The sequence below is a fragment of the Leuciscus leuciscus genome (assembly GCF_965113295.1).
Source record: "Leuciscus leuciscus genome assembly, chromosome: 9".
Lineage (NCBI taxonomy): Eukaryota > Metazoa > Chordata > Actinopteri > Cypriniformes > Leuciscidae > Leuciscus > Leuciscus leuciscus.
In genome coordinates, this window is record NC_138733.1 from 26,525,845 (window position 1) to 26,553,587 (window position 27,743).

General features: G+C 37.8%; 1 protein-coding gene across 17 annotated transcripts in view; it reads right to left on the minus strand.

The window, feature by feature from the left end:
- The window catches only part of nbeab (neurobeachin b), a 295,564-nt gene that overhangs the window by 83,880 nt on the left and 183,941 nt on the right, over window positions 1–27,743 (minus strand). For 9 of the 17 annotated variants that reach the window (XM_082179446.1, XM_082179451.1, XM_082179450.1 and 6 more), the window contains 3 exons: window positions 26,959–27,067; window positions 23,548–23,714; window positions 6,660–6,811 (listed from right to left, as the gene is read on the minus strand). In XM_082179446.1, coding sequence (XP_082035572.1) covers window positions 6,660–6,811; window positions 23,548–23,714; window positions 26,959–27,067 — 428 coding nt within the window. The remainder of the gene's footprint in view (window positions 1–6,659; window positions 6,812–23,547; window positions 23,715–26,958; window positions 27,068–27,743) is intronic. The other 8 variants (XM_082179444.1, XM_082179438.1, XM_082179443.1 and 5 more) reach the window with 1 other exon arrangement.

A 27,743-nucleotide genomic window follows, 5' to 3' on the forward strand; every position in this document is an offset into this window, starting at 1 on the left:
TAAGGGTTTACAATTACATGTCATTCATCTCCACAGATAATTCTATTGTCTCCTCCATCTTGTAGATACCTGACTACAGTAGCTGACAGGAGACCCCAAAATAAAAATCATAATTTACTCACATCCATGTTTCAAAGTCAGTGAGGTTCAAAAACAACATTGGACCCCATTGACTTTCATTGTATATAAAAAAATATATCTTCTGCAGTCAGGTTGTTCAGGTTGTGGGTGACAGAATTCAAATTTTTGGAAGAACTATTTTCTTTCATCATTTGTTTCGCATTTACATTGACCCTTATCCAATTTTATTGTGCACTCTACATAGGTAACAACTCATAAAACAACTGTGGTACTCTAAAAAAACATAAACATATGTAGAACACAATAATTTTGGGTAAAATGATTTCTCTCTTTTTTTCACCGAACACTATAGTGTATTCTGTATGAAGAATACGTGCAGTGCTGCCACAAAAAGTAAATTTACCTTGGGAACTATGGGAAGCTTTAGGAAGCTACTGTATAATTATGTTCCTACCTTTTGGTCGGGAGTGCCATGAATGCTGCTTACGAAAGCAGCTCACTAGGTTCTGGAATAAAGTGATGCATGTTGCTATTTTGAGCAATGACACCGGTACAGAAGCTTCCTGTTTTTTCTCTTGAATGGCAAGCCTTTGATAGAAAGCCTGCATGGTCACATATAAGAGCTCTCTAGTAACATAGACGATCATTTGTCAGTCTTAGGAATGAGACTTGATGGGAACTCGAGATCGCTACAACTCAGACCTCCCCAGTGACTCAAAAGAACCCCTCGCTTGTATTGTCAACCACCTCGTTTATCGGCACCCCTGAAGCTCGCTCACTGGACTCCTGTGAGCCATCACGGCCAACAGTGAGGCTATTCAAGCCCAGCACGGCTTACCCGCTCTGCCATCAGAGGGTTTATGTTACCCAGGGCACAAATTTGGCATGACGCAGCAGGGTTGAGAAAGACCAGGTGATGGCTGGCCTGCCAGTCGTTGTGGGACTTGAATGATGTTCTTCGCTAAAAGCTTGGATCTGATCCATACAGCTGGGGGACGGGGAATTGTCATTGACTGACTGACATGTGTAAAATAACAAACAAATCAAAATGCGCTGAAGTAGACGTAGCTCTGAACTTATATCCAATGACTAGCATGATATGATGAAAACCAAACATTTGAAGTGGGCTCGAAATAGATCCTTCATTGGCGGAAAACTGTTACTTGATAAACGCCAAGAAGTGAGTAGCTTGGGGTTTTGAAGGCTTCGAAAAAGGAATGAAAAAAAGACTTTGCAATTCAATTCTGTCATTCCATCACTATGTGACTTCTTCAACACACTGATTTCTTTACTTGCCTCTTTTCTTTCAAAAGTCACATCAAAGGAAAACACTTGCGCATAGCTTGTGGCAAAAGGAATTTTACAGTTTGTGAGAGAACCTCTCAAGTTGGAAATATTTAAGTGCTTGATAGTTTTACGGTACAATTTTTTCAGCCCAACTTAAAGGCTTCAAATAGGCCTTCATTTGTTGCTCAGACTATGTTTTATGTATGGCTGGAGCTGTGAGGTATTGGCTTTGCACTTTTATTGCCCCACTTGAGTCATGCCCACTTGTAGCCATGAAAGAATGATCCAAAAAATGTGAAAAAAAAAAAAAAATATACACCTATATTTCCATTCTGGGATTGACAGATGAGATGCATTGTGTATTTTGTAAAAATACACAATGTACGATCACGGAAAAAGGGATTGTGGGACATGTAGATGTATGTCTCTGCAGTTGAATGATATATAATAACTCAAACAAAATGTTGCACATGTGCCATAAGTGCATTCACGCACAAACAATGTGGCAAAGTGGGCTTGCTGCGCTCGTCGATCAAATGCCAGGAATTCTGCAGTCAGCTCTGAAAAAAGAAACCCAACTTCATAAAGTGAAACCGGAGACCCATGCAAAGTTTTTGTTATAGTTTTACTCATATGAAAAGCATTTCGTATCACACATACAGACCCATATGGCTGATTAGGAGGCCCACATGAAATCTGTGCACTCAGAATTTAGAACGCCTGTGCATTTAAATATTTGGGCTAATTTAATTAGGCTTTCACATGCTAATTAAAGGAAAATGACAGGTTCAATACAACATAAGGTCAATCGACAGTGGCATATTTGTGGTATAATATCTGTTAACACACACACACACACACACACAAAAAACGCTACCTGCAGAGTTTTTAAATTTAAGACTTAATTATCACAATAGGTCGTATCGTGATTCCTGTTTTCCCGTCTTCAAATTTAAAACCTTTTTTTTATTTTTTATTTTTTATTTAATATATTTAAGACTTTTATGACATTACATTTGATAAGACTAAATTTAAGGCTTTTTAAGGACCTGCAGGGATCCTAAAAAAAATATATTATTATAGATTATTATTATTGTATAACTACACAAAAAAAAACACACACTAAAATCAAGTTAGAATGCATATTGTTTACGTCTTGAAACAGTGAGTATTTTACCATTTACAAATTGGCCTCATTCACTTCCATTCTAAGCTTCTCACTGTAACCTACAGTTTTGCTTTTCATAATCAAAAGAGGCACAAGTCGATATTTATTTTTTGTGGTAATCAACATTAAGAGTTGTCGATTAAACTTAACTTGCACTGAATTATCACATACCCTTACTTCCGCTTTTCCTCTGGCTCTCTTTTCCTCTTTCCCTTATAACAAGCTATAAAGATCTCTGTCCAAAGGGGTTCAATGGGTCAGGCAGAACTGCTCACCTGAAAATGAGACTGCAAGGACACCCCAAGGTAGAACAGACTGTTAAAGAGCAGGATCAATATTAACCTGACTTCCATTTCATGCTTGCCCAATTCCAAGTCTAATAGGCTAAACTGAGCTGTTTTAAAGCAAAGTTTCCCACAAACATATGCAAAGGTACCTGGGAATGAGGCACAGAGCAGTACAGTTTATCAAATGCTTATACAACATGGTCAGCCGTTTGAGGTCCCATTAAATTCAGCCTGTTCTTCTATTTTCAGTGATTGAAGATCGTATTACATCCACAGAAAATACATTAAATTACCATGAATCAAATATAATGATGTTGTTTCTAGGGTAGTTAGAATATTTTTCGAATGAACCCGAGGCATATTTCATGTCCACCCATGTCATTTCGCACAAGAGGAAATCTGAAATATTGCTAAAACACAGCGTACGTTCTAACATAGACAAGCGCTATAAAAATATGTCATTGTGAATAAAAACAAGCCCCATATGCAGTGACTGCTGTCAACTGCCAGTGTTCTGACATTTGAGAGCAGTCATTTTTCAATCTCTTTGGTTTCTGGCAAAAATAATGGAAACTTATATGTGCTCTTAACAGTTTATTTATTTAAATCACCTACGTTAACTCAACGTCCCTATACGCCTAGTCACAAAAGCAGCAGTAAACCTCCACTACTGCCAGTTCAGCAAACACAGAGAAACTTTCTACAAACGATTCGATATAGCCTTACCACACATATGTACAGTGTTACATGTAACACATGTAAATGAATAGCTTTCATTACAGTTAAAGACAAAGTAGTCGATTTGTTCCAGACATTTTTTTGTTATGCTAGTTGAAAGTCTCTTCACATCCTGATAGCAATCAGTAAGTTACGTGGTCTAAATGTATTTATATGTATATATATCGTCTTTGAATGGTATAAGATCATAACATTTTCATCCAATCATTGCATTCGGTCCGAATGCAATGGTACGATGTCCTACCTGCCTTTCAACGTGTGTATTTCCATACCTCCACACACCTGCTCACGCAGACATCACACATCATCAGCGCATTTCATGCAATGCAGAATTAAGGCCCGTACACACCGGGACGAATATTGGTGTTCACACCCAAGCGTTTTTCACTGACGATGAGCCGAGTGAACATGCAAATTCATTCCCTGACATTAGATGGCGCTTAATGTAAAACAGAAATACAATACCACTCCATAACAGTCTCTGCAATACCACTCCATAACAGTCTATACTCTGCAATACCACTCCATAACAGTTCTCTTTTAACACGATTTTTGTAGTCGCTGTCGCGTTTGTCATATAGTTCTTTATTCCGACACCAACGAGACCAGCAGCTCTACATTCATCTTGCCTTGCATCTTCCTCGTCATTTCTTCCCGGCAGTGTCTGTCTATGGGCAGTGTAGACGCTACTTGGCGTATATCTTCTTCGCTGTTACGTATGTGTGCTCGGCAAGACCGTTTTGTGTTTGAGCGCCCCCAAGTTGTGTTTTACTGTAACTTCAGAAGCTCCGATCCAGACACGTGAGCAAAAGCGGCAATCTCATTGGTCGGATAGTTTTTGACGCGGCGCGTCAAACCAAAAAAATGAACCCGAGGCGTTTAAAAAAAAATTACGCTTTTACGCGTGCCGTTTTTCGCATTGGTGTGCACACTCACATTGGCGCCCTTTGTTTAGTCACGAGGCGTTAAACGTCGGCGAATATCGCGCGCGAAATTCGTCCCGGTGTGTACGGGCCTTTAGACAGACGTCAGTCACCGAGCACCGCAACAGAAACAGCAGCCATCTGTTACAGTTCTTCCTGAACCAAAACAATGAGCTTATGCAGCGTTCACACCATACAGTAACTACTGTAATTTGGAAGAGATGGAAACCTGTGACGTTCTACTCGGCGCGGTTCATGTCTAGAAATTATGCACTTCAATGGCAACACGATCAACGCCGAAATGAAACTGCAGCAGTCAAGTGGTACAGGTCAGTGCTCTTTAAATGGTTTATGTTCATTATTATTGTAATGTTATGTTCTTTGAGACATGAGGTAGTTTAATGCCGTCTTTCATCTCTTGACGCTTTGCAGACTCTGCTGTACACGTTCATGCATTTTGAAGGAGGCGTGGCTTTGTAGATGCTCTGGAGGGAGGGTGGGATCTTATGCTTTCAAAGCTAACTTGCTATTGCCAGCTTCTCCGAAAATTGCCTACCCTACCTTTAAGGGATCTTCTTATGAGTGCTGTTAGAAGCAATGGACTAAATGAATATAATCAAATTCACATTATTCAAATGAATAATTTTAATAAGCTCATATTTATATAAAATAAAAGCAGTACCGTGATAGTTTAAGAAAATTGTCCTTTCTTTTGTATAAAACCCATCTAGATAAGCCTGTCTTTGCTCTCCCTTAGTCTCTCTCTATGGCATTGTGGGGGCAACATCTGACTACAGGCAATCCCTTTCACATGACAATCTTATGCATTATTCCACTCATTAAAGACTGGGAGAAGCCTGGGGACCTCAACAAGTCCTCAATCACAGCGGCCCCAGACACTAGACCGCGGGTCCACTGAGACGCACTGACAACTTACCGAGGACAGGCAGAAAAGGGAGCAGGGCCAGAAGAATACTGCAGTGGTGTGAGCTTCAAAAGAAATGCATGCGATATGCTGTGTAATATGTTTGAAAGACAGTGTGAATTTAGATATGGTGGCAAAATGAATTGGAGGGGAAAAAATGTGACATGAGCAGGGGCCACCTGCAGGTCAAGGAACAGCTGGCATGTGTATGTACCAGTTTGCATGTGTGTGTTCTGGCTCTGACACACAGACCATCTGACATGGCCTCAAAACAGTTGGCCACAAAAGGCCAGACATGTAGATAGACACAATATTACTGCATAACAAGTCACAGAACACACTTTAAAATGACATATGTACACCAAAATTACTCAAATCACTGGTTAATATGTGGTGTTTAGGGCAAAATCTAGATGTAATGTCTATAATCAAAGAGTATAATTTTCATTACATTAAGGTGCAATCCATTAGCACCCCAGGTGGCCATAAGCAACATTGTAGCAAAACATGCTGTCAAATACCACTCCCATATGCCTCTACATATATAAGCTAATATCAAGGGTTCACTTGTGTATATTGTTTTAAATAAATGGGCCTATTTCACTTGCCTTTGCCCCTAGTAGGTTTCCCCAAGTGTAATGGAAATAGTTACAGTAACTATTCTGAGCACAGGAGAGAAGCCGCCCCATTGTACTTGAGAATCAATAGATTTGCCCTTGTTCGGTTAATAAACTCCCCCTCGTATCTTCAATTTGATGCCTGGAGGAGAAGCGCCCGCAGTGGTTAATAGTATTGAACCATTTCTCTATTAAAGCCTCTGTTGCAAGACACAGAGCCAAATCGACAGCCGTGCGGTGGGCAACGCTGCAAGATCAAACGGGTCAATGAGGAAAAATGTTTGAGTGCAAAAGCCAGGAACGGTAAAAAAAAAAAAAAAAAACATGGCGTACAATTTTCCTCTCAACAATGTGTGCAGTTAGAATATAAAAACCTGCCATAAAACCCTCTTGCCATGTTCAATTGACAAGGCCCATAAATATACAACCTATAAAGCTGACAACGAACTATTTCTCAGCTCTGAGAATATTAGTTGCGTCCAAGAGTTGATTGGAGGTTTTCTAATTCGCATATGTGTATCCCATTTGGTGAACAATGATGTCATTGTATGAAATGAACGCAATTTGGGGATAATGAGCAAGACTGACAGAGTCCAGCAACATTTTTGATTGGCTGTTGGCAGAATTACTGACCGTAGTCCTCCAGTGATTTGCACGTAATATCCAAGTGGGTGGAGCCAAAAGGGTTTCGGATGAATCTCCGCCTCCTCCGGAGGTCATCCTCCCAGTAATCCAGACGCCAGAAGTCATGCAGCTGACTGGAAAAGGGGAAAAGGCAGGAACTCCTGTGAGGAATCAGAAAAAAAACAAGTTGGAAAGCTAAACTTAAAGCAATAAATATATATACACAATATATACAATATGCACAATAGAAACAGACATATATTGAACCCATTTCCATCACATTTGAAAACAGCATGCTTTGGTAAATTGGTAAACAATAAAGGCAAATTATTAACTACTAAGTCATAATTATGAGATAAAATGTCAGAATTATGACATACTAATTCATACATGTACTTGTAAGATCAAAACTGACAAAAAGTCATAATTATGACAAAAGGGTGAAATTATGAAATAATAAGTCATGATTATGAGATATAAAGTCGAAATTGAGTTCCAAATTATGTCAACATTTTGACTACTATATGTCATATGTCATTTTATTTTATAATTAGTATTTAGCAAAACATGATTATTTTGTGTGGCAGAAATGGGCTTCCACACACACACACACACACACACACACACACACACACACACACACACACACACACACACACGTATGTACGCACACACACACACACACACACACACACGCGCGCACACACACGCACACACACGCACACACACGCACACACACGCACACACACGCACACAAGAAAGCACTTACATTTATATAGTAGTGTAATATTCTACATACAACGCTATGGAGAATTGCATTTTGGAGTGCACCCAAACCAAAGGGTTCCACATGAGGGAGAATCAAACGATATCTGGTAAAATAAAGCTAATTCATGAAGTTCATTAAAGCTCCAGAAACCCAGACACGCTTTTCCACGAGAACCCCTCGTGCATTAAACAGCAGCCGTGGCTATCCAGCACACAAATAAATAACAGCAAAGTCCCATTAACAAATACTGTATCAAATTACAAGTATAAATGGCGCAGCTTGGCTCCTTTTTACTGTGTTTTTTAACAAGTCTTGTAAATCAGAGCTAGGACCCTCTATGCAGCCGGAGAGGGGTTTTAATGATGCCGGGGTCTCACCATAGCCACACCCCAGGCCAATAAAACAGAGACCCCCTCCCTCCGCATATGTGCAGCTGTGATTAAAATAACGTGCTGAAATATTCATTGAAATGATTCCCAGGGCCCTGGAGCAAGCTGCAGAAAATTGCGTTTTTATTCATTATTAATAACAGCGAATTAGAGGCCGTATAAAAGAAGAAATGAGAGGCCGAGAAAAAAGGGGAGCGCGGGGAATGAGAGGGAAACAGCTACAGCATGTGGTAACCATCTTTGTAAATGATTATTCCAACATTAGCAGGGACCTGGGCTAATTTTATTGCTTGCAGCTAATGCAAACCATTAAGGGCAGGGACCAGCATCAGGTTACTAAGTGCAGAACGTTTCGAGCGCGCTCGGGCTGGAGATGTTTCAAAGGCTTTAAAACGGTGTGTGAGAGAAAGGGAAAGGAAAAAGCACAGAAGGGAAAAGCAGGCCAGCACCGAATAATACTGCAGCTAATTTACTCCAAAGAGGATTTAGAGAGTGATGATTGGTGTAATTGGGGGATAGATGACAGCATGGTATGGGACAATCACCAAATTCCACATGTGGTTTATCTTCATTACCAGCTACTCATGGGGAAATACACCATCCACTTTGAGCCATATACTAATTCCCATCATAAAATATAACTTGAGTGATTAGTCTATGTTCTATCTTACAAAAAGAGACTAAAGAACTATCTGATACAATATTGTAAAAAAAAAAAAAATTGCAAAATTTGTAGATTAATTAGGATATAATGATATTTTCCACACAATAGCTTTGAGTTTAAAATTCAAGTTGTCATTCATTGATAATCTTGTAACGTCTATGCTAAGAAGTGTCAAACTGTCATGTTATTGAGAAACCAATGCCATGTTATTGAGAAACTAAGCCACAACAGTTTGAAAATGTGTATTGTGCAATGCAATATAATGGAAGTGAAGAGTTCAGATGCAAAAGCCTCTAAATGCCATCTGAAATTTTCTTATAGAATGATCATTTTTTCAAGCTTGTATATTTAAGTTCAGTAATTTCACTTAAATTACAATTTATAGGTAATCTTCATTGCCATTTAAGTGAAATTATTGAATTTAAATATATGAGCTTGATAAAAATGATCATTCTATAAGAAAATTTCAGATGGCATTTAGAGGCTTTTGCATCTGAACTCTTCAAGTGACGGATCTTTATCAAAAAAGAAAAAAAGGATGGAGGGTTTCAATCCATCGTTTGTTGATTGGACTGAGGAAGATCTGAATGCCTCAAATGTCTGTTGTTTCATCGGAGGATCGAGTTATGACAAAATACATTTAAATAAGTTAAGTCAAATAAATAAAAAAAGAAAATGAATGAATCATCCACAATAATGTACATTTAAAAAATAGATAATGAATTTCCCTTTCATGACAACTTTAAGAGCTGCAATGGAGGGGAAGATTTTCAGTAAATAACAACGCTACTTTACACAAAACTATCATCTAGTGCTTTCGGGATTTTTTTCTAATTTTTTTTGTTTGTTGTTGTTGACTTTTTATCATTACAATCACAATAAACTGTCATTATATGAGGATTGCATGAAGAGTATATATATAAAAAAATGGTTCCATTTAAAAAAAAAAAAAGACATTTTTAGGTGAACTATCCCTTTAAGATTTTTTACAAATGCATCCACATGATTAAATCCACATGAAAAAAGCTCTGGAATAGCAATAATAATAAGAACAACTTTATTATTTGCCCACTAAGAAAAACAAAAACCAAGAAAATTATAAAAAGAGAAGCCAACATTCTCACTTTAACACCAGGCAGCCATTCCATTAAAAAAATAATCTTCAGATCCTACCGAGGTGTTTGCCCCAAGCTATGGATTGAATTGAATGGGCCTCTCTCCACTCTGCCATAATATTGAGGCAGTCTAAACAGATTAAAGTGTTACAGCAGGATCACATCACAAAAGCTGCTCCTTGTTGCGTGAATATTATATCTACAAATGTCAAGAAATCAGGAGGCTCAAGGGACTTAACCGAGCTCTGACAGCAACACGAGTGCTCGTTCTCAGTTTAACATCAATCAAGAATGTGTGTGTATGTGTGTGTGTGTGTGTAGGAAACAAAGCCTGTTTGCATACATGAGCGGCATGCCAAAAGTTCATCACTCGCCGGGGTATGAAAAGCAAAGCGCTGTGTCTGGGGCTTGTCTGTTGTCAGTCTTATACCTCGAGAGCCAGACAGAGATGTCAAGAGGCGTACGGGCCAGAGTCACGTAAATGACATTGTAAATGCAAGATTACAGCGTGAAAAAAAATGTAAATCCCACTGAGGCAACCAGGCGATTACCATTTAAGATTAGAACATGCAAAGCTGCCTGCGAGTAGGCAATGTAGCGCGCGGCCGCAGGAGAAATCCAAGCACGTACACTTTGAAGATTTCTGAGTTTCCCCTCCCTCCGCGTACATTATGATTTTGATTTGGTTTGACAGCAGTATGTCGGCTGTGTACAGCAAGTCAGAGGAAAGCCCAAACATTTTCGTTTTCTTCTTAATAAGGGGATTAGACAAGCACTCGGAATTACAATGAACGATAAACCGAAGGGTGCTCGATGACACCGTTTACATTTCTTCACCTTCTCTTTCCCCCAAAGCATATGCTTTTACTTTGGTGGTGGTTTCCGCAGGATTGGACGGGGGTCCAGTGATACGTTAAACCCTGCGGTCAACATATAGAGCCGGATTTAGTCAGTGCCAAAAGTGCCATGACGTGAGTTTCCTCACCCAGGGTGGTCCAGTTCAAAAGAGGGGTTTTCCACAGGGAGATTGTGGATGTATACTGTAAACTTTTAACAATTTATTTAGGCCCACTAAAATGGTTACAGCAGTTCTTTTCAAAAGCAACAGGTATATATATATATATATATATATATATATATATATATTTGTTTTGTTTTTTTATTACTATTTTTTATAAGCAATATGACACAAGCAGGAATGCTGATTGTGTGTAATTGCCTTTTAGAATGGAGGACGCAGGGCAGAAAAAAGAAAAAAAAGCAATTTTTCTTAATTTAACTTGTTTTCAGAAACAAGTTGCTGCAGAAAATGTGAGCAGAAAAGTCAAACATGTCCGTCTAGTGCAGAAAAACAGAAAAGCAAGCAACTTGTTTCGCGTCGCAGAACAACCCGACAAATTCGTTTTGTTCACTGATACAGAATAAATCAGGCGAATGAACGATTCACTAACTAACTAATAGATAGCCACTTGTTCATTCCTGGATGAATCAGTGTTTTAAACCAAAGTCCCTTTAAGACAAGTAATTTCACTAGGCGGCCATCTTTGAAGTGCAGCTCCTATCTCTTTGAATGGGGAAACATCAAATTATCCAAAATAGTTCACCAAGCTTACGATTAAATTTCATATTTGAAATTACCAATGAAAATCTGACAACCACTGTCTCATACATTTTTGTTCTAAACGCTCAAATAATGACAGAAAATGACATGTTTCAGGCTGGATCAAGCTAATGAGCATGTGCAGTTGAAGCGCGCGCCAAATTGAGCGTTTTCCCCATTCAAAACAATACGAGTGACGAGTCTTGTGTTATTCTATAGTCTTTGTTTTAAACTAAACGGTTGAGTGAATGATTCAAATGCACTCACTCATGATAATCACTTGTCGCCATCTACTGACGTAACAATGTAACTTTCATTTAAAGTCGCTGACAAATCCCAACCACTAATGCACAGACTGAGGGCGCCTACATTATGCTGCGACAAGAACGCTTTGAATTTGTTATTTAAATGGGATGAAGCCTTGTAAGGGTAAAGAGGGAAAAAATCTGCAAAAGATTTTGCATCAGCTGACCATTAACAATATCAAAGAGGCGGAACCAGCTGAGCAGTGAACTGCTCTATATTCATTCCCTGCCACCGGGCTTTATCTAGCATTTTTCCAAAATATGTTGGACTCTTCATGCACTCAACAGTCACAGATTTTCTTACATAGCAGAAGGGAAGACAAAATAACCATATAAAATCCATACACTAGACAGTTGAGTACATGGTGCATAGTATAACACAGTATGTCATTTAGGACAAGTTCAGTAAAAAGTCTATTTGATGTTATATCAGCACTTGTTGTATAAATATCAATAGTAGCTGTTAGTGCTGTTGTCCAGGAGTCTTTATTGGAGAATAAAAACACTAATAGGCTACTTAATTGTTTTAGATTTTAAAAAGGAAAGACTATATTCTCGCTGGTCTTCACATTAAAGAGTGGATCCTGATAGCCGTTTCATCTGAATGGTAATCACTCACTGGAATTAGCTTCCGACACGCTCGACTTTACCAATCGTGCTGCTCATGATGACAGCCATAAAGGATGGTGGAGGGCCGGCCCTCCTCGAAAGCGGCTCAAATTTATTAGTCACATCGCCCATCAATCACCCAAATGGATTTCCAACTGCATTTTAAAAGCTAATTTCCCTGCACTGATAACCAAAACTATCAGCCGACCAGCATGCCAGTCATTATTTACTACTGCTTTGGGTCTTATTTTTTTTTCTAAATGCATCACAAAAGACTGGTATAAAAATTGTGCGTATCCCCCTCTCTCTCTACAAGATTTAGGACTCTTGTGTCCATAGGGCATGTGTTGTTTGTGAAAGGCTGTAAAAATTTGACAGCCATGATTCAGTATAAAATGGCAAAATGGGAAATAAAGGAAAGGATAACAATTTAATCTTAAAATACAATATATATAGCTATGTTCTTCTTTTTTTTTTGGGAAACCCCAGCTGCAGATATGATATATTGGGCTTTTACACTGGTATTGTGGGGGATTATGGGATGCTGGTTCATGAGATGGATTACCCTGTTACCGTGCTGCTCCGTAGGGCTTGAACGGTCAAAGCAAGCAGACCTTCATTGTACATCTCCAAAGATTCATTTAAGTGGGAGGATTCAGGGGTGTAACTGTTTCTAAGTAGACAGCTGTTTTGACCACCTCTGAGTCTCTTTGGTCTAATAGAGCCTGAGTCTTCTGAGTGGAGCCTTTTTGAATATGGCCTTGTTCACACAGACAAAAATAAATAAATAAACGCATAAAATCCCAATCTCAATCTAAACCACATATAAAGGTGGTTTGAAATTGTTTCAAAACTGTCAAGTAATATATTATTATTATTTGGCCTTTGGGACATGAATTCATACACAATGTGCAGTAGTGTCTCTTTCCCCGTGTGGTTGCATTTGCTATGTAGTAAATATTTGAATATATGTACAAGTGGTTTTGGATACAGTATATGCAATAATGCATAAAATACAGTAATGTCTCAGGCACTTATTTTGTGTACGGAAAAGAGCAAAGGCAACATTTTCAGTTGTCCCCTCTTTCCACAATGACAGTTGCTCAGTTTAGTAGAAGAAAGTCTCTTGCCATTGTGCTGACTCTTCATCACTATGGCAACCGACTGTCTGAACAACTGAATCTGATTTCATCACTTGACACTGTGAACAGTATAAAAACAGATATTACTATATAAGCAAATAAGACTTGTTTGCAGGCACTGTGGAAAGGCCTACAGTATGTGTGTGTATCTATCTATCTATCTATCTATCTATCTATCTATCTATCTATCTATCTATCTATCTATCTATCTATCTATCTATCTCTCTCTCTCTCTATATATATATATATATATATCATTTGTGTGTATAAACATAGTCCTTTTTTATACTGCATGAGTGTGTGTTTGTGTATTTATGTGTGTAAAAACTAGCATAACACAAAAATAGAAAGAATAAAAAATAACAAAATAAATAAAAACTAAAGTATAGTGAATGTCCAACATATAACAGAAAAATAGGGCTTTTAATAAATATATTTTTTTTTTTAACATATTTTACATTATTACAGCTCCTCTCTGCCCAGTCTGACCCGAACGCGATGTTTTTTTCCTGTTTCTTTGAAGCCCCTCCTTCCGAAATACGAAATGTGCTGTCATTGGTCAGTGGGCCCAGTGTGTTGTGATTGGCAGTGCTTAGCACATGTTCAGGAAATGTCCCGCCCCTCCATAATTACGAGTTCTACTCTACTGTAAATAGTAAGGATGGCGTCAATCTAAAACCAATTCGAGCCCGATTCAGACCCTGACAATGTTAACAAACAATATGATCGTCCAGAACAGATTTCATGCACGGACTTTGCAAGCACGGATTTCACAGGACGTTTCAGAGTGGTATGTTTTTTTGTTTTTTTTTCTAATACATTTTATGACCCCGATGCTATATACAATTTAATCATGATATTTGTTGGAAAACTAAGGTAATACAAACAGTAATCGATCACAAAACCAAAGTTAATTTTCCTAAGGGGCGATGAACAGTCTTACAAAAGCGAAAGCTTACAAAAAGCGAAAGCTTACAAAAGCTACAGTAGACACTATATCAACACTAATGTTGGCTAGCAGACAAGCGGAGCAACAAAAAACGTATAATTGGAACTGTTAATATAGAAAACGCAACAACAAATAATAATACATACTTACAAGTTGTGATCCACAAACAACAGATTGTACTGACAAAGTGGGAACTGCTCCATTTCAGGAGAAGCTTTTGTGCGTAGCCTGCATTGTGGTTCTGGTAGCTGTTCTCCACGTTAAATGTGCAGCACACAGATAAACACTGGGGTTATAATATTCAAGAACAGTGTATAAAATCAATTTTAACCACTCTAAGTTTGTCAGCCTTAGGAATGTCAAACAAATGAGTTTTGGAAAAGGGATGGAATAAAACAGTGTGTCTTCGACATTGCAGCAGCTCAACCAGGCCTCATCCGGTTTTTTTTTTTTTTTTTTTTTTTGCATATTCCGTGGGCGGGGATTATTTAAATGAGTAAAATTGTGACTTCACAAAGCCCAGAAAAAACGCATTGTAGGCCAAACGAGCCGTTCGTTATAGTTCTTGGAAAGTGGATTCTGTTAAATAAAATATCTCCCTTTTGAGTGGACTTTGAGCTTTGTAACCTTGCAGATATTTTTTATGCTCAAACAGCAACATCACACATGAACTGAAGTTGAAAAAGTGCAAAAACATAATAGGACCCCTTTTAAATTACATTTAATAAAGTTAAGTTAAATTAAAAAAAAATTATTACGATATGCCAAATATTTTGAATTAATCACATTTTATTGCAAAGATTCATTTATTTGTTGAGAAAAGTCCCCAAATGCAGATTTTTGTGGCAGATAAAACACTGATAGTGTCTATGGTTTATTTCTATATTACTGTATATAGCATACAATCCACAGTAATCAATTTAGAGTTTGTCAGTTTGTCTGCATGTGCTGTTTTTAATTCATTGGTTTAAGAAGCCCATGCAGAATGATGCCCTTGGCTGGGACACTAAATTAACATTAAATGGACATGTTTAATTGACAGCTCAAGAGAATAATACAGTCATGATCACGGTCAATGAGGCCATTGATGATTATCTGGAAATAACATCACTACAGATAGTCTCTTGTTGTGGCACATGAGAGAATGGCAGGGAAATTCAATAAGGGACCATTATGTTCTCATTAAATGCATCCATTGGGGACATAAATGGAACATAATTAGTAAAATAGCAGTAATCAGCGACTGGTTTCTATTTTGGGGGTTGCCTGGCTTTCCTCAGTGCCACACTGACTCTGTGACGTTACGGCTGCCATTCTTCATGTTCATGACACAAAACACACGCTCAACACTTTCAATGAAGTTAAGCCAAGATATGCCCTCTCTATTCCCGTCGCATACGTCTGTTTAAAATTTAGCACTACTTCAAACTAATATAGCTTGATCTTTTGGGTCTGACAGCCAAAATCCATTCCAAGATGGAGATTATTTAATATGCTTTTACGATTTTTATTTGAGACAGTATTCCTCATGGAATTGCACCTCAGATGGAAATTATTTACGCTTGAGGTAGCCTGACTGCAAAAGCCACAAAAAAGGATGCCTCATGCAATATTTAAGAAAAACAGCTTTCGGTAAACAGATCTTCTCTGAATATATTCTCTAGCTTGAACTTTTCATCTTTGTCTTGGCTTTCATTTCTTCCAAACGGTGTAAATCTAAATCAAGGCCATATCATACATAAACACTCCAGAGTATCCAGGCATTTATCAGGCTTTTTTTAAGTCTCATCCTTCAAGTTAAACATTTAAATATGATGCAAGTTGCAGTCTTAAAAATAAAGGTTGTAAAACGGTGTTTTCACAACGATGCATTATAGATTTCATAGATGCAATGAACCTTTTAGTGAACAGTTCTTAACCTTTTTTTTAAGAACATTTTAATCATTTAAAGAACTGTTTTCCACTATAAAGAACCATTTATTTAATAAAAAAGTTCCATGGATGTTAAAGTTTCTTTATGGAACCATTAATGCCAATAAAGAACCTTTATTTTTCAGTGTATGTTTTTATTTCTGATAAAATTTTCTTTATAATCTTTGAACTGTGACAAAATGTGATACATGTGATAGTCCACCACAACCCAATCAAATTACAGTATTTTTCCGGTGAGGGAAAGCCTTCATTATGTAGCTGAATCAAGCTAAAATACTTGAGCAGACACATAAAAAGCACTTTGGCTGAAGACTGGCAAGGCCTGCACTGCGGGTCACTGCTTTGGATAAAGACAGACGTGGCTGCCTGGGTGAAAGACAGAGTTCTAGTACAGGTCAGGCGTCCCTTCTCGCCCGTTTCGGCGAACCGTCCATCTCTCATCAAAGACAAAGCCAACGGAGTGGGAAAACTCTAGCAGTCGCGCTCTTTTCTGTTGAAATTAATGATCGTTCCAACGGTCCTCTTCCCAGAGATAATTAGCACAGACTTTGAGGTTAAGCATGCCTAAGGGGAAGTGACTTTGTGTAGGTCAAAAACAATCGGAGGGGTTTGTGGGTGAAAGAATCGTTGCGAAAGTTTCTAGCTTGGAAATGGTGGCCACAGGTCTTCAGCTTACCAAACTTTTTGCAACAAAGGAAGCTTCAGTGGAAACTAGCATAGAGGACTTTATTTCAAGTTTATTTCAAGGCCAGACACAATAATGAAAGTCATTCGGGGAGAGGTGTGTTTAAGAGTTGTTTCAATATTTTCTCCATCAGTCTTCAAATGTCATTTAAAAGATCATTTGAATCACATTCACTGTTCTCTCCTGATTTCCCTAATTAGCTTAAAGAAATACTGTAGATTGGCAGAGAAATGAAAATTAAGTCATTATTCACACACCCTCTTTTTTCCCCCAGTGGAACACCAAAGGACAGTTTTTAAAGATTAAGACAGACCATACATGGACTCCATACAGTCACAATTCATAGTAACCAAGGCTCTCAAGATCCAAAAATGGATTTCTATTCATCAATGAATCCTGCATAAAATGTATCACAGTTTCCACAAAAATATTAAGCAGCACAACTGTTTTCAGAAGGACCATGTGACAATTTCTGAAGGATCATGCGATTAATGGCCTGACTTTGTTTTAAAGAAGCTTCACAGTGATAAACAGGAAAATAATCAATGATGCAAATATGAGACAAATTTAAATTCTGATGTGAAGCAGCTCAACAGAAGACAATAGTGTCTTTAATCAGCTCGAATCAGGTAAAACTTCTTACAGAATAAAAATACTCAAATTCTCCTTTGGTGTTCCATACTAAAAAAAACAAAATAATCATTCGGATTTGGAATGACATGAGGTTGAGTAAATAATGACGGCTCTTTATTTCCTGTAATTCATACATGCACATGGTGTGACTTGCAAACTCTGATCACAGTTGATATTTTATTTAGACCTAAGACCAAAAATCCCAATTTTGGGGGGTCTAAATCCCATAAGAGCAGTATATATTTCCCTTCAACTGCTGCTATTAGATTTGATAACCTTTCAACCACTCCCAGTGAGACTACTTAACCAAGCCATATGTAACTGGAAGGCTCCATTCTATCACCAAGTTATTATCCAGTACGGGACTGTTGCCATCCATCAAACAAGAGACCACGCGCACCGTTATTCGACGGAAATGGTGCCTCCCTCATTCTCCACCTCCAACAAATCAATACATGCCACTACACTCCATCTCTTGACACTGTCTTTTTTCTTCATCTCCCTCCTTACAGTCAACAGAAAAAAAGAAAAAAAAGTAATTATACAAGAGAAAGTGTTGACAATCAATACACAAGTCAGGTTAAGTTAAGGTCTGAGGTGGTCCAGGTATGCTGGTCCTCCATCAGCTGTCCGCTATAGTGCTGACGTTGACAAAGGGCACGAACGAAACACCGGGACGCCTGTCCACTGTGACCGCAGACTTTAAATTTTTTTGTCACGGACAGCCATTTTGAAGCAATTAGCACCTGAATGACTGTTTCAAGCTACGTTAAACTCCAGGAAACGGATGCTAAGAAGAAGTATTATTGGACACCTAGCACAGTCATCTACGCGCCATTGCATGGCAAAAAATGCTGATTGGAAATCGGTGGATGTCGGCTTTATTCAGTGTGACATGACGCTTGGGAAGAGTGCTGAGACCGAGTGTGTTTTGCACAGCTAGCATGAGAAGTTTGCATTAGCATACTACCAAACTACTTATACTGTTATTGGAATACCAAAAGTTTAGACAACTTTGATTAAAAAGAAAAACGCATTCTAATTTGACTCCACTTCCCAAAGATAGCAACGTAATGCAACACAATGAAGTCATGTTTTAAAAAGTTTCTGTGCTATTTATTTACTATGGATATGATAATGGAGGATTGTGAGTGGCATAATAACAAAACTTCATTGAAAACAATTTGGATAGAACATAAATTACACACATTTTAAAGTGAGAAACACACATTTTAAAATATCCAATAATATGTATCTCTTACAGATAAAATAATAATGAACTTAATACAGGATTACACAGAGAAAAGGACAAAGATTTGTGATCTAGTTAATTGATTATGACAAAAAAGCGCCTTAGGTTGCCTCCGAATATGACATGAGAATTAGAGAGCTGGATAACAGACCAGTGACATGCAAATAAATGGCTCCATGATTTTTCAATTTCATAGATTTCTTTTCCATCATTAATCCCGACGCTGACGTCTTCTCACTTTTGACACGACTGAACTTTATAATTCACTGGTGGAGGTCGGAGGTCAACAGGAGAGGGAAAGGAAAATAACTCCCCCAGAGGAAAGCGAGAAGAAAAAAAAAATCTGACATCCAATTTTCGACTTGATTTATCAGTGTAAAGCCAAAATTGATAGTGTGTCATTACTGGGCTCAGAGCTGTCTGGCAACGTCCTATCAAAGCCTTCTCCTTCTGATTTAGCAGCACAGATCAATACAACCCTATACTGTTTCAATTTGAGAAGTATTGATTTTCTGATGCCGACTCAATACAGGGGACATTCATCATCAGGCAAGCATAAAGTATGATCGAACTGAAGATTCCTGGGTTTGAGTTGGTTATTTGGCTTTCAGCTCATGCAGCCATTGAAGAATTGCGTTCCATCTTCGCATCTCTTGGTGCGTCATCCCTGACGGATTATTACATTTTACACAACGGAGGACATTTATTTATCTAATAATGTGCACAACTGCTTCTCTGGTACTGTTTGTTAAAAATACAAAAGCATTTCCAGTTGCTCCGCCGAAAATAATGGCGAAAATCAAAGGGGTGCTCCAAAGGATCATGGGAACATTTGTGTTTTCAGAAGCCTAAATGTGAAAACATTATTTCGATAATTTTTCGTGTCCCTGGGCTGTAGCACAAAGTAAAAGGAGAAAACCAATCGGAGTGCGTTCATGCTTAAAGACACACACAAACACACTAATACAAATATATTTTCAGGCGGACATGCTAACACACACATATGCAAAGTACACACACACATACACACACACACACACACACACACACACACACACACACACACACACACACACACACACACACACACACACGCACGCTACAGAACACCGCAGGCTTTCTATTTTACAGAAGCTGCATAAATGGGAAAGTTAATGTAGCATTGAATAAGACTAAGCTGCTCAGCTGTAACAATGCCTTGAGCTCATGAACATATTGCATCATTTTTCTTCTCCAGCAGGTTACCATTAAATTTGAATTTGTTGGAAGTTTTGTGGGACCATTTACAATGTGCCCCAGCTCAATAACCTTTTGTCTCAATGCAAATGTTATGCCTTCCAGGTGGTTTTCATAAATATTTGAATAAGTCTGAATGGTGGCAGAGACTTTCAGCCAATTCACCGCATATAGATTTTTAGTATGTTGTGTAGTTGGTGTTAGATGCACTTCATTATTATTATGGCATGAAGGACTTTGAGGTGATGAATTTAAGGCAGCATTTCGATACCACAATTATATTAAATGATTATATTATATTCAGAAAATGGTCAGACTACTGTCATTTATGGAGGATTGTCAGTGCCTTATTAAGAAATACATTTTTAATTAACTAAAAAGGTTAATAAATGCAAATTAATGAATTATATAAATATATATATACACATCTGAAAAATATATGAACATGGAACTCACAATCTAACATAGTCAGATCCATTATAAGTAAATAAACAAAAATAAATAATTAATCAATCTGCTAAAAAACACATAAAACTGTAATGAATCAAACTCAACAATACTTATCAAAATAACAAAAAATATAATAGTGAAAAAACAAATACAAAAGGCTATAAAACAAGGAAAACTACATCAAACATTAGAACTGCAGTGAGTTATATCTTTTCTTTTATACTGTAAGCACACGGGACATAAAATATGTGGTCTAAACACAGACTCAAAATAAAACTAGGACAACCTACATACATATTTAGCTATGAATGTGACACAGTGCCGTTACAGCACCGCTAATGTAAGGTCTGTGTCTGACATCATGTCAAAAAAACAAGTTCTGACAGATACAATTATGGGATGTCTAGAATCTTTGGATTCATCAAAACTGATAACAGAAGTACAATCAGTGAAAGCAGCTGAGCTATGTTCTCTATTTCTACTCACACAGTTCTAGCTGATGTTTCTTATTGAAATGGGTAAACATGATGCCATCATGGACATTCAACCATCTGCAGTGGATTTCACAAATTGAATAAGAAACCCACAGCCACTGTTTCTGCAAATCGAGCCAATTTGGAAGGCAAATAAGTAATTGTGCTTGGACTGTGTGTGTTTGTGTACACATGTTTGTAAGTGGGTCTCCTGGCTAACAGCCAATGTTGGCAGAGAGAATCTCAATCCAGTGATCATATATATACAGTATTTTGATATATAAAACTTTTATTGTATATTTAATGCAAATGTGTCATGTGTGTTCACATTTAAATTGCTTAAAACAAATGAAAAATTTAATTTTCTGAAAATGTCTTATGTTTTAATATAGTTATATTAAGTGTTGCTTTACAAATACATTTGTCTTGTTTGTAGTTATTTTCAGATTTTAACTGGACAAGCAAAACTTAAATAGTAAATTTTTGTAGTACACTGTATATGTCTTCATGTTGTAAGGTAAGTCAAGGTTAAAGCACATTTTAAACACTAGTAATTCCAAGTGCTGTACTAAGGCATGATAAAGTTGAAAGAAAAGAAACACACACACATTACAATTAAAATATGAAAAGATTAGAAGTCACATAAATTAAAATAAGCATTACAGTATATTACTGTGTGATTGCAAGCTATGTCACCAAGAGGAATTGCTAAATTAATGATTGTTTTCCAAAATGACTTTCATTGGTCAAACAAACAGTTGGTCCCACCCCAAACTCATCATTGGTTGAGACACAAACGGCTTACTTACAGTTGTCTCAGCATATTAAACTGGGTTAGGAGAAAGTGTTGTAATTGTATTAAAAGTATTATATTTGATTATTACTTTACCACATTCCAAATTGTTGTGTGCTCTGGTTGTTGTTTCTAAACTTCCGTCTTGCTCATGATGTTGAGTTAAAACTGTCACTTTGTACAGAATTATGTCTCTAGATCTTGAATTATATTCAGTCTGTTTGTGTGTTTGGTGGGAAACGGAACTCAAGTCAGTATTTTTTTAACAGGACCCTTGAGACCACCGTAACAACTGCCAGGTGCTCCAATGTGACACTGAGAGGGAGCTTTTCACAAACACACACACACACGCAGGCACGCACACACACACACACACACATGCAGGCACGCACACACACACACACACACACACACACACAGCCTGACCACCAGTGATCTGTCTCTGAGGATTCAGTGGCCTGGTGTGGTAATTGAGTTTGCTGACCTGTAGACTGACCCGGTTGGAGAGCAAGAAAATGACATTAAATAGGAGTCACATAAAAGGCCTGGCTGTGTGTGTTTGTGTCACATTGGTAATAGTGTAATACTTGCCCCTAAAAAGACCGTACACAGACCATCAACAGGATACAAGCTACACACATACACAAATACACACACACTTACATCCGCAGGTGTTTCTTCAACTACAGCAGATTTATGTCTCAGGGGTTCAGATTTTATTAAAGGGATACTCCACTTTTTTTTGGAAATAGGCTCATTTTACAACTCCCCCAGCGTTAAACAGTTGAGTTTTACTGTTTTCGAATCCATTCAGCCGATCTCCGGGTCTGGCGGTACCACTTTTAGCATAGCTTAGCATAGATCATTGAATCGGACATGACCATTAGCATCTCTCTCAAAAAACTTACCAAAGAGTTTCGATATTTTTCATATTTAAAACTTGACTCTTCTGTAGTTACATCGTGTACTAAAACCGACGGAAAATGCAAAGTTGCAATTTTCTAAGCCTATATGGCTAGGAACTACACTCTCATTCCTGCGTAATAATCAAGAAACTTTGCTGCCGTACCATGAGTGCAGCAGGCGTAATGATATGACGCAGCGCCTGAAAATAGTCCCCAGCTCGGTAACCAATGAGTCCAGCTGGGGACTATTTTCAGGCGCTGCGTCATATCATTACGCCTGCTGCACTCATGGTATGGCAGCAAAGTTTCTTGATTCGAAAACGGTAAAACTCAACTGTTTAACTCTGGGGGAGTTGTAAAATGAGCCTATTTCCAAAAAAAGTGGAGTATCCCTTTAAAGGAACAGATTACAATCATTACCTTTTCTTTTTTTGATATGTGATGGTCACATCTTGCAAACTTTTCACCATGCATTTCTCTTTTATTTTGCACAATATATTAATTTAAACAGCAATATTACTGTTTTTACTGTATTTTGATCAAATAAATGCAGCTTTGGTGAGCACAAGAGACTTCTTTCAAAAACATTAAACATTACACAAAATTTCTGAATGGTAGTGTACGTATATACAGATGGAAGTTTGTTAGCAGACTAAATTAAACAAACAAGTCATAGTGTGAAAAGGTTTTTTTGAATTTATTTAGAAAACGCTACATTGTAAAAAATTATTGTTGGTTTAGCTTAAAAAATTAAGTTAAGTTCAGTGAAATTTAAATAACTGAGTTCATGCAATGAAGGAGATTGGTTTAATCAACAGAAACTCAAAATATTAAGTTATCTGAGCCACATAAATTATCATGTGATTTGACAAAAGAAAAAATTTAGTGATAACATATCATGAAAATATATATATATATATATTTTTTTTTTACAGTGAACAGGCCTAAGAGTGCCCATAGTTGAAGAAACACCCCCACACGTGCACAAAGCTGTACCTCTGTGCTACTGTGCCCCACGCTCCGTGTTTATTGGTGAGGATGTTGAGGATCTTCTGTTTCAGCTGATTGGCTGTCACGTGATCACGGTGTTTGGCAGCACTGATGAGGTGATCACACATCGTCTCCTCTTCTTTCCTGTCTGCCGCATACTGTGCGCAGTTAGACTGACCAAAATATGGATGAAAGAAAGAGAGAGAGATTAACATCTCTGTCACAATGAGTCAGCATACTGAAACCAAGAATTATGCTACTGCATCAAGCAGGACTGAGGGATAGTTCATCCAAAAATGAAAATCCTGTCATCATTTACTCACCCTCCACTACGTTCCAAACCTGCATGACTTTCTTTGTTCTGCAGGACACAAAAGAAGATATTGGGCCCTATCATACACGTGGCGCAATGCAGCGCAAGTGTTTTTTGCTAGTTTCAGCCTGACGCAGTTATCATTTTCACGTCCTGCGCCACGTTGTTTAAATAGCAAATGCATTTGCGCCCATTGATGGCGCGTTGCTATTTTGAGGCAATTGAAGACTTAAGTCAATGGCGCAGTATTTATTTTAAATTTTTTTAAAGAGCGTGTTAGTAATATGCACCTATAGGTGGGTCCACAACGCGCGTACACTCTTCTTATTACACACACAGGGACACGCAGCAGCACATAAACTAGCCAAATATTAAAAATAAAAGGATTACAATGTAAAAAATTTATATTGTGTACATAAAGATATGGTGGAATCCGGCTTGTCCCGTAGATGGTCTGCTTGCGTGCTTTAACCTCGCGCACGAGCAGATTCGTTTGCGATCTGGAGACGCGTTATGTCTTTCCGCTTGCAAATTTCGCCATGTCAATAGCAATTTTTGCACTTTATGCCCAAAACACACCCATTACTCATAAAGAGAATAGGGACAACCCTTTTTGACCATGCGCGGGCACACCGACCATTTTTCCCGTCGTTAAACTAGCAAAAGTGGATTCGGACACACCCTAACTGCACCTGCGCTATGCGCTTTAGACCATGCGCTTAGTTGGTCAAAATAGGGCCCAATATAAAGAAAGTACCAGTGTTATTTTTGTCCATACAACAAAAGTCAATGAGGTCCAGTGTTGCTTTAGGACCCTAACTGACTTTCATTATAAGGACAAAAACAGTGTTCTGCAGAAGAAAGAAAGTAATTTTCATTTTTGTGTGAACTGTCCCTTTAAGAACCAATAATGTCTTCCATTACTTTACCATTTAAACATATATTGTAGCACTCCCCCCTTTAAAGTTTACTTTGTACACAGACATAATCTTAAAATAGGCACTATAAAAATCACTGAGACTAAAAGGCCTCTCAGACTAAGGGTGACATGAAGCAGCCAGCCGGCTTTATCTTCTCCGCTACAATAAGATTGTCTTCCCACGTGGACCCCAGGGGGGATCTCTTGCTAATATTCAAAATCTAATTTGCTAACACAAGCTGGTGGGGTGCAGGGGAACAGGGAGGAGGGGCGAGACGAAGTAATTGAATTTCCTTCCTTATATTTGAATTCTGTCAGATACTATACCTCGACATATTCTTCAAACGGCCGATAACTCAATCTCCCGGTGTCATCTCGCCTTACTGTGCGCCGCGCTGACAAATATCAAACGTTATTTATCACTTCAAGGGAGGATATGAGGGTTGAAAGTGACACCAGCTTAATTGTAAAAATATCTAATCTGCTTACAAAATCTTCAATTTGCAGACGGAGGTAATAAAGAAGAGGAAGACCAAGAAGAGGCAAGACGAAATCTTGAGAGGCAAGACAACATCTTCCGTTAGCTGGTGACATCGCATATCTAGCGCCTGCTGCGTTTTATCTAGCAGGTCAAGGATCCTCAAGAGCAGTATATAAAACAACCGTCTCAGACAGGCTGTGCGATCCAGATAAGAAACTCATCACTCCATCACTGCATGCACTAGTGTGTTTCTGAGAAAGAGTGTGTGTATCCCTCATACTGATGTCATGCACGTGCCTTCAGAGTTTCATATCATAGATACATGTTTCAACAGTAAGTGTTGCTAAACCTTGATTTACATTTGCAGCACCCACTACATCACTGTCAGAATAGTACAGATAGGCTGATATGATATTCTAAGTAGTTAATGTAACATTAATCTTCACATTTAATATATTACATTTAAGTTATGATGTACACAAGGCTGCATTATGTTGTGAACTAAAGGCTAAAGCATGCTATTACTCTTTGGTAAAAGTACACTATCTTTTCATGAATACCTTTATAATTCTATTCTATTCTATTTTTATCTAAACACGGTGCCTTACTTTTCAGAGGGCGCTAATGGATAATTTAGGGAACAGTTATTATATTTATGTTGTAATTGGTATAAAACATTGGTATAAATCTCTGTTAGCCATTGTTTTGTAAAGCACATTTTTTTACATAATAAATACAGTAGGCTTTAAACAGTCAGTTGTAATTGGTATGAAATCAAATAATATTAATACAAATCCCCTTCAGTCATGACTATATTCACAATTCATCCTGTCCTCAAACGTCCTCATACACACATATACATATATGTACGATTTCAACCGAGAGGTCAATGTGAGTTTGAATAGTCTCACATTGACATTACAGTACAGAATGGCTCTTTCGGCATCATCCTGAATATTGTATAAGCATTTGTTTCATGTGTCATAGAACGGAAGAGAGGCTCTCAGGAGTGTGTGTAAATGTCACATCCATTTGAATTTTCCGGCAAAAAATCCTTCGCATAAAAATCATTCAACAGACTTTCAAAGACGATCTACTGTCGGAGGTCAGGGAAGTTTCTTGTCTTGTTTTTTAAAGTTTCGTTACAAGCGGTTCACAAATTGACAATAAAAAAGCAATAAAAAAAATATGAATATAGCTCCTTTAACAGACAGAAATACTAATATAAAGACTATTTTCTGTCTCTTGATAGAAAAACATAATAGTTTAAAATGAGACATGAATTCAATCTCTAAAGAATTGTTCCTTACTTTTCAGAGGATGCTTACATATAATTTAGGGAAGGGTTATTCAATTTCTCTCTACTGAGCTAATATATGTGGATTAATCCCCTTCAGAAGGCATGAGCAAAGGATTATGGGCCACCCCCACTGATAGCTTTACTAGAGATTTCCTCTCTCGTGCTGTATCTGATTCTCGAAAACAGATTTTATTGTAGATTATTCATGTTTCATATGGATTCAGTGTGGGATTAGAGTTCTGTTCTGGGATTGATTATAATCTGGTTTGTGTTAGAAGATCTAGCTACTTAATTCAGGCTGGTAGTTAATATACTGAGTCATATTACACCATAAAATATCAAAATCCTGTAAAGGATCTATAAAATGTGTATTCATGTGCTTTTGGTTTAAAATGATTCTCCACCTCAAACTCTGCATGCTTGTGGACGTCCTCGGCTCGCTGTCTGTTGAGGATAAACTCTGCTTCATTGGCCACTCGAACGATATGATCCTTCATGGCATGACAAAGGAGTCTAGAATGAAGAAAAAAGAGGAATGGGAATTTAAATAATGACATTCAGTCAGTCCACATCTTGCACATCACACACAATCAATCCTGGAAATTTTACACCCTTATAGAAATTGCAATCATTCGTCTTTTATGGTTACTTTGTGTTAATTGTCATTTTACACATTGTTATGTCAGCTTTGTTTTAATTTAAGAACCTTGGTGTTTTTGTGGAACATAATACTGAGCATAATTTCTCCTCCCCGTCCCAGAGAGGGCCTTCAATCTGATACGGCATTCAAATGTCCATACTACTTTAAGTGTTGACAAGCAATAAATAACATTTGGAGTGCAAAGGAGGGAAAAAAAATTGTAAACAACCTTATACCCAGCATAATGACAGTACAAAATTGAATCTAGGGCATGACTTTACTTCTTCAGTACTTGATAAGAAGTTATGCGGTATGAAGAGTGTGTTAAAAAATCCACAGCAAAAGGCTTGCTCATGTTGTGAGCTTGGTGACTTATATGATGGTGCGAGTGAATCAGAACAGGGGCTCCAAATCAGTGGCACAGGGGCCACATACATCCCAAACTGTGACATGGTGTGGTCCATAAATCACAGATGCCCTACCAAAATGAATGTATCACAAATAAACTGGAATAGACTGCTGCATAAACACTGCAAGGCTGAAAGTTCC